This window comes from Vicia villosa, linkage group LG6 (assembly GCF_029867415.1).
Source record: "Vicia villosa cultivar HV-30 ecotype Madison, WI linkage group LG6, Vvil1.0, whole genome shotgun sequence".
Taxonomy (NCBI): Eukaryota; Viridiplantae; Streptophyta; class Magnoliopsida; order Fabales; family Fabaceae; genus Vicia; species Vicia villosa.
In genome coordinates this window covers 102,505,533-102,514,241 of record NC_081185.1, presented here as the reverse complement: position 1 = coordinate 102,514,241, position 8,709 = coordinate 102,505,533, and the positions used below count along the sequence as shown (strand labels likewise).

The window sequence follows — 8,709 nt, the reverse complement described above, 5'->3', positions numbered from 1 at the left end:
CCTGAAGCTGCTTGGATCATCACACGACATAAACACCTCCAGAATCATCTCCATTTAAGCCACGGTATGTCACTTACAATCTAAGGTCGAATACTATGATTCACGCATCATACATGAATTTTGATTGCATATTATGGTTTGTGGTGATGTTTAGAATGATTATGGGCAATTAATTCGTTGTTTGTGTGATTATACCGTAATTCACCATTGTTGGATCTTAGGGTTTCGTTTTAGGATTTTCCTCTACAGGTGAAATTGCTTGGATTAACTAGGATTTTCCGATTAAAAATATTCAAATTAATTTTTAATCTAATATAATTTTATATGCACATGAAAGGTTTAATTTGTTAATTGTTTTAATCAAACCAATTAATTACGATAATTAGCGACAAAATTAATTTTGTCAAACTAATTTATATTATGGTCGATTTGTTAATTATTTTAATCAAACCAATTGATTGTGATGGTTAATAATCAATTATTTAATCAATTAAAACAATACATTCAAATAGGGTTATTTGCTAAGGGTTTTAACCGATTCGATTGGTTACGATGATTAGTAATCTTCATAAATTCGTTATTTGTTTTAATCAAACCTATTGATTACGATAATTAACGATAATTAATTTCCTTCATATTAATAATCCATTTAAAATACAATCAATTTTTTAATGGTTATAATCGAATCGATCGATTAGGATAATTAACAATCTTGCATTAATTTATTAATCGTTTTAATCAAACTAATTGGTTGCGATGGTTAATAATAAAATAATTCAATTCCCAAAACAATTCAAATAATCTATTAAAACACATTTATTTGATAATGGTGATAATCGAATCAATCGATTAGAATAATTAGCAATTCTTTCAAATTATTAATTATGTTGATCAAACCCATTGATCACCGCGATTAATGAAACATATTATAATTAGGGTTGTACGCCACATTTAAAACACATCTCTTTCACAAACTACGGATTTTCAAAACTACGATAAGGTTATTCAGAATACCTTCAAACAACCTCCTATTAATACTAAGGCGTACAACCCTCCCCGAACTACGTTGACTCTGATCCTCCCTAAGGAGGTACGTAGGCACTTGGTAACAAGGCGAGTCCCCTTCCCCGAAACCTCAATTAAGTTTAAATCTCACTTTTAACCCTATTCATTTTCTGTCATTAGCCATAAACCACAAACCTTGCCATAATACTCTTACAAACTGTTCTGGACTGGGCCGAGCAGGCCCAACCCTTGTTACCAGCCGAGCAGGCCCAATTCCCTTGGGCCCAATTACTGGGCAACCGTTAAGGGCTGCCCCCGCGCAAAGACTCCGACCGAGCAGGCCCAAATCTTTTGGGCCCACTCACTGGATAACCGCCAAGAGCTATCCACGCGCGAAGACCACGCGTCACGTCTCAGCGAAGGATTCGGTCAACCATCTCCGAACCCTACGCTATGTGCATCCAGAACATGAGTCTCCTGCTGACTAAGCCCTAGCACGGGACGTTCTGGCAGTTCCCTAGCACGTGGGCCTCCAATTGGATCTGGCCCAATTAGGGAACCTTGGCCCAGCGCTGGGGGCTATAAATACCCTCTTTCACTAGAGGGTCAGGTATTCTATTCTTCACTCTAAACCTCATTCTCTGATAGCCACTGACTTAAGCATCGGAGGACCTTGCAGGTACCCCCCATCTTGCTCTTCAAGCCAGATATTGCCGCCTTGACGATTCCTCTGATCAGGTACGATCAGTGGCACCATCTGTGGGAAACTTGCTCCCCCTTCTTTAACAAAGATCAAAGCATAACCTTTCACCATCGTCATGGCCAACAACAACATACCTAGCCCTGATCCCTTCGTCCTGGAACAACTGATTGAAGATTCCAGCCGCGAGGTGACGAATCGCCGTCGGCAGGAAGGGTCGCAACGTGCTCTTGCCGGACAGAGAAGGCCGAGGCATGAGACCTCGCAGCCCCAGAGGCAACATGTGCACGGCCTTCAACAAGTCCAGAATGTCGAACAAACCCATCCTGAAGGACAAGTTCAAAACGGGGAAGACGGGCAGACCCGTCCCCAGACTGAACCAGAGCAGCTCCAAATTGTGAATGAAACTGATACCAGAGACAGGCAACCCGCTTCCTCGTTCACCCACACCTCTGACAGACGAAGAAGCCGTAGCCCGGACGAGGAGGAACAAATCAACATTCCCGAGGGCGCTGATCCAACCGCCATCCTCCTACTCAAGGAGCTGCAGAGAACCAACCGCCTCATCCGCCTGCAGGGCGACCGCATCCACGACCTAGAAAGGAAGCGACGATATCGCTCCCCCCAGCGGAGACGCCATCGGTCACGTTCCTATTCCTCTTCGCGGTCTCCTCCGAGGAGAAATCGCAAGCGCAGTCCGTCTAGGTCTCGTTCCCCCTCGAGAAGAAACCGACGCCAGCGGTCTTATTCCCGCTCTCCACCTCGAAAGACTCGGAAGAATCAGAAACCTGAAACTACTGAAGCCAGGAGTCTCTCACCCGAGCAGGAACACCGAGGCCCCTCCAAAGCTGTGCAGAAAATCCGCGAGCACTCTCCAAAAGACAACCGCAAAGTCTCGGGCAAAATACGCACTAAATCCAAGCGGGGCAGACATTCAAACTCCCCTGAACCTAGCGACGAAGAAGATTTCCGCAGTCCCTTGTCCGAGCACATCCGGCGAGTTCGTCTCCCTCGAGGGATGGAAAAACCACCCGCCTTGGACCAGTATGACGGGACCACTGACCCCGATGATCACATAAGGAGCATCGAAGCTGTCATGGACTACCACGTTGTCCGAGGATCCATCAAATGCCGCATCTTTCCGACCACGCTAAGGAAAGGCGCGATGAACTGGTACAGGAATCTGCCCCCTGATTCCATCCACTCCTGGACTGAACTGAAGGACCTTTTCCTAAGCCACTTCACCGCGTCTCGTCGGCAACCGAAGTCGGAAGCAAATCTTGAAGCGGTAATCCAAGGTACCAATGAACCTTTGAGAGACTACCTCGACAGGTTCAACAAAGAAGCTATCCAAGTGCAGACAACAGACTACATGAAGAGGTACCTACTCGAACGAGGGCTCCTCCCCGGAAGCGACTTCAAAAAGGCCATCAAGATTGAGAAAGTCCACTCCATGAACGCCCTCCTTCGTAAGGCTCAAGCCTTCATCGCATACGAGGAAGGAGAGGCTGCTGCCACGAAAGCTTCGCGGGGCAGCGATGCCGCCCGCAGTTCAAACTACGAGCACTCAGGCTCAAGACGCGGACAGGAAAAAAGGAAAGAAGACAGGTCTCTCGATACCAAGGAACGCCGGGGACCTTCCGGTCGCTTCAACGACTACACCCCTCTGAACGCCTCGCGGGAAAGGATTCTGGCCGAATGCCAAAACACTGACTTCAAGAAGTCAAACATCAGACCCCCGAAATCAAACCCCGCGAGGCCAGGAACCGACAAGTCCAAGTACTGCAAATATCATAAGAGTCATGGACACCTGACCGAGGAATGCATTCAGCTCAAGGATGCCATTGAAACACTCATCAAGGAGGGTCGCCTTTCGAGATACACTAAGAAAGGGGAACCTTCCCGGAGAGACGACCAGAGAAACTCTGACGAAGGGAACTCACCGGACAACAGACCCTTGCAAGTAGCCCTGTCCGTCACCCGACCTGAAGACTTCATACCATCGGTCGGGGTGTCTGCCACACTCAGCAAATGGGAAGAATTCCCATTCGCCATGGTCGTCTCCAACGGCGGAGATCCGGGCTCCCTCACCATCAGTTCAGTGAAGAGAAAGTTCGATGAGCTGCTCAGCGCCAACACAGACCTCGGCCCTACACAGCGAAAATTTCGAGGAAAATCTGAACCAATCACCTTCTACCTGGAAGAACTGCCCGGCGGAGCTCCAAACGCCACGATTCCTCTGCTCGTCCGAGCAAGAATGGCGAACTTCGATGTTCGACGAGTCCTAGTCGATGAAGGCAGCTCGGTCGACATCATGTACTCCCATCTCTTCCGGACACTCCAGCTGGATGACTCGCACCTCACTCCCTATGTGGGTTCAGACCTTCAAGGTTTCAACGGAGCTACCACTAAACCATGGGGTTACGTCGAGCTGATTGTCACCTTCGGGGAAGGGGAGGCCTCTAGGCAAGTCAAAACCAGATTCTTGGTGATCGACTGCAAAACCCTGTACAACTGCATCATCGGACGCCCCACTCTGGCCAAGCTAACCGCCGTACCCTCCACTGTCCACCTGAAGATGAAGTTCTACACGAGGACAGGACGAGTGGCCATCATCAACGCCGATATTGAAGTAGCCAGAAGAATCTTCGACGCCTCCGTCAAAGGATTAGAACTGATCGCTCCGCCGACCAGCTCCAACAAAAAGCCAAGGGCCGAAGACAAGCATCCTCGAGAAGACCAGCATCAGACAACCAACGTCAGCTCAATCGACCTAGATGCCCGGTTTGCAGAGGAAGAAACAAAGATTGGGGAAGAGACGCGGTCAAAGGCACCTCACCCCTTCCGACCAGTTCCAGACGGAGATTTCGAGCTTGTCCCCTTGGGCGAAAACCCCGACAAAGCAGTAAAAATCGGTAAGGGCATCCCAGAACTTCCGAGGAAGCAGCTCATAGCCTGCCTTTGAGCCAATGCTGATCTGTTCGCCTGGAGCGCCGCGGAAATGCCCGGACTCGACCCTGAGGTCGCCTGCCACCACCTCTCCATCGATCCAGCCGCAAAAGCCGTAGTTCAACGTAGGCGTCGGCAGTCTCCCGAGAAAGCAGAGGCTGCCGAGAAAGCTGTAAAAGACCGCCTAGAGGCAAATTTTATTTCCGAGGCCAAGTATTCAACTTGGCTCTCAAACGTTGTACTTGTTAAGAAATCTAATGGAAAATGGAGAATGTGTGTTGATTATACTGATGTTAATCGGGCATGTCCAAAAGACGCCTATCCTTTACCAAACATTGATATACTGGTCGACAACTCGGCCGGCTATAAACTATTGTCTTTTATGGATGCTTATTTAGGTTACAACCAGATCCCCATGGCGAGGAGCGACAAGCAGTACACGGCGTTTATGACCGAGTCGGGCAACTACTACTACAACGTAATGCCCTTCGGCCTCAAAAACGCGGGGTCCACATATCAACGGATGATGAACAAAGTGTTCCGAGGGGAGATCGGCGACACCCTCGAGGTGTACATGGACGATATGATCGTCAAATCTCGAGGAGACACCGACCACACCTCCCATCTCGAGCGCGTATTCGAGCGGGCCAGATCCTGCAAGATGCGCTTCAACCCAGAGAAATGCACCTTCGGCGTCCGAGCAGGAAAATTCCTCGGTTTCTATCTGACCGAACGGGGAATAGAGGCCAACCCGGATAAATGCCGAGCATTCTCTGAGCTCCCTAATCCTAACAATAAAAAATCCATCTAAGTCTTAAACGGGATGCTCACTGCGCTATCACGTTTCGTCGCGAAATCCGCCCAGCACGCCCTCCCTTTCTTTAAACTGCTACGCAAAGAAGCAGCCTTTGATTGGTCCGAAGAGTGCGAGCAAGCACTTGCACACCTCAAGCAAGTACTTTCCGCACCGCCCGTCCTTTCTCGACCCGACGACAACGAGCCTCTGTACCTTTACCTAGCCGTTTCAAACGAAGCAGTCAGTGCGGCTTTGATCCGAGAAACCGTAGACGGGCAAAAACCTGTATATTTTACCAGCAAAGCCCTACAGGGACCCGAGGTGCGATACCAACAGATCGAGAAAGTCGCCATGGCCCTAGTAATAGCGGCCAGAAGGTTACGATACTACTTCCTCGCCCACACAATCTTCGTTCGGACGGATCAACCCATCAAGCAACTCCTCAGCCGACCGAACATGGCCGGCAGAATGCTAAGATGGTCCCTCGAGCTTTCGGAATTCGACGTGCAATATGAAAGCAGGAAGGCATTAAAAGCTCAGGCGCTGGCGGACTTCGTAGCAGAGATGACCTCTATCGCCGACTCGCCCGACATGACTAAAGATAAATGGACCATCTACGTGGATGGCGCCTCGAGCAACTCGGAAAGCGGAGCAGGCATTATCTTGGAAAACGACGAAGGACTCATCATAGAAGTATCTTTGGTCCTCTCTTTCAACACGTCGAACAACCAGGCCGAGTACGAAGCCCTCCTCGCAGGCCTGAGACTCGCCGAGGACCTAGGGGCGTGAGAGATCAAGATCTACACGGATTCCCAACTCGTCGCATCCCACATCAGCGGCGACTACCAGGCCAAAAACGACGTACTCGCCGAATATCTTGCGCTCGTCAAGGATAAGATGAAAAAATTCGTCAAAGCAGAGGTCGAACATATTCTCCGAGAACACAACTCGCGCGCCGACATACTATCCAAACTTGCGAGCACAAGAAAGAAACGGGGAAACAAATCGGTTATCCAAGAAATTCTGCCCAGACCAAGTATAGGCGAAAACGCGCGAGCTCTACCGATATTCGCAATCGGGGACGACCAATGCTGGATGACCCCGGTGTACAACTTCCTCACGAAAGACGAGCTACCCGCCGACGCGAAAGAAGCGTCAACAATTAAGAGACGAGCGTGTTCATACACTATCCTCGAAAACAAACTATACCGACGAGGATTCTCCATCCCCCTCCTTAAGTGCATCGATGCCTCGCAAGCACGGGAGGTACTCCAAGAACTTCATGGTGGAATCAACGGCCAACACCTCGGCGGGCGGTCACTAGCTAGGAAAGCCCTCAGAGCCGGCTATTACTGGCCGACCATGCAGCACGACGCCAAAGAACATGTCAAGAAATGCGACAAATGCCAGCGTCATGCCGACATGCACCTGGCTCCCCCGAACGAGCTCAAATCTCTCTCATCGCCTTGGCCTTTCTCCACGTGGGGAATGGACCTCCTCGGACCTTTCCCGGTCGGATCCTACCAAAACAAATATTTGGTGGTCGCTGTGGATTACTTCACGAAATGGATAGAAGCTGAAGCGCTCGCTAAAATCACATCCCAAAACGTACTCCGATTTTACAAGCGGAACATACTCGCTCGGTTCGGGGTACCACAGGCGATAATAACCGACAACGGCACCCAGTTCACGGACAGAAAATTCCAGGAATTCATGGCCAAACTCGGGACGAAGCAGCACTTCACTTCAGTCGAGCACCCCCAGACCAACGGACAAGCCGAAGCCGCCAATCGGGTCATTCTCCGTGGATTGAAGAGAAGGCTGGGCGAGGCGAAAAAAGCTTGGGTCGAAGAGCTACACAACGTCCTCTGGGCGTACAGGACGACCCCACATTCGACCACGGGCGAAACACCGTTCAGGTTAACCTATGGCACCGAAGCCGTGATCCCCGTGGAGATCCGAGAACCATCTCGTCGGACTGAGTCACCTCTCGAGGAAGAACTCAACGAAGAAGCTATGAGAGAAGAGCTCGATATGGTCGAGGAAATCCGAACAGGATCCTCCCTCCGAGAAGCGAAACTGAAACAACAGATAGCCTTACGCCATAGCACTAAAGTTATCAAACGCGGATTCGAAATCGGAGACTTGGTTCTCCGCAGAAACATGAAAGATTCGCGCGAGGGCAAACTAGCCCCGAACTGGGAAGGTCTGTACCGAGTATACGATAAAACCGAAAACGGTGCATATTACCTCGAAAACCTTCTCGGCGAAAAACTTGCTCGACCTTGGAACGCTGAAAAACTCAGACGCTACTACAGTTAGAAACACCCTAACACCGTCCGGCCACTCGTGTCGAACTCGAGACAAGGCCGGGCAAGCACTCGCGCCCTGGTACGAGCGCGCTTGCTCCACGACAGCACCGGTCAGGTAACCTTAACAAGAGGCAGCGCCGACCATGCGACGGGCCTATCACGCAGAACCTTCGCAGAAGTACCAGCACGGTAGAACCCCAGCTCGCGATGGGATCGTTCACGCCGCGAGCACGCGGCCCCAACCGCGGCCTCGAGCTTGCGTACAGCGCACACCCGCTCTGCGCACCTGGACCGTACAATACACGCCCGGGCTATAAACCTCGGTCGAGCACAAACATAATTCGAGCATAAACATAAAACATATTCAACGATAAAATCAGATAAGCACAAATAAATGTTGAAACATAAAAAGCAGAATGGTATTAAAATCCGACCAACCTGGCCCGGATATCCAAATATTACAAACATTATCCGGGCATCGCCCCATTAAAAACATTGGCACGCAGGCCACAAAACATTGGCACGCAGGCCACAAAACTGGCACACAGGCCACAACCAAAGGTAAACAGATCAGACATCACCATCCTCATCCTCGGCACCGTTGTCCTCACCCGGGGGCTCCTGCTCATCTTCCCAGTCCTCGAACTCCGAGTTTGATTCAATTCGCCCGTCCACGACCTTATGATATGGACCAATGCCCTTCGTCACCAGGCGCGGATTGAGGACTTTCAGCTGATCCACTGCAGCTTTGAAACCGACCCCCAAGGTAGCAACACAGTCGACCTCCAGCTCCCTCACCTTGCCCAGAAGCTGAGAACGCGTCACCAAGGCTCTCTCGTCTTCATCCTCCTCGGCAGTAGGGAGATGAGACCTCTCCAACTCAGCAATTCGCTCACTGTTAGCTGAAGATTTCGTTTTGTAGTATTTATCCTTCGAAGAAGTAGAAA

At 50.0% G+C, this 8,709-nt stretch overlaps 1 protein-coding gene across 1 annotated transcript; it reads left to right on the top strand.

Moving 5' to 3' along the window:
* The first annotated feature begins 1,823 nt into the window (after positions 1-1,823).
* LOC131614246 (uncharacterized) lies at positions 1,824-6,239 on the top strand. The gene is made up of 2 exons (XM_058885861.1): positions 1,824-2,749; positions 5,972-6,239. The coding sequence occupies exons 1-2, from the start codon at positions 1,824-1,826 to the stop codon at positions 6,237-6,239; spliced, it is 1,194 nt and encodes a 397-aa protein (XP_058741844.1).
* The last annotated feature ends 2,470 nt before the right edge of the window (positions 6,240-8,709 follow it).

Bases quoted from the DNA above. Each gene is read 5' to 3' on its own strand.
- LOC131614246 (XM_058885861.1), top strand. From the start codon at position 1,824: ATGGCCAACAACAACATACCTAGCCCTGATCCCTTCGTCCTGGAACAA. The intron at 2,750-5,971 runs GTATGACGGGAC...ATATGAAAGCAG, and splicing joins AAACCACCCGCCTTGGACCA to GAAGGCATTAAAAGCTCAGG.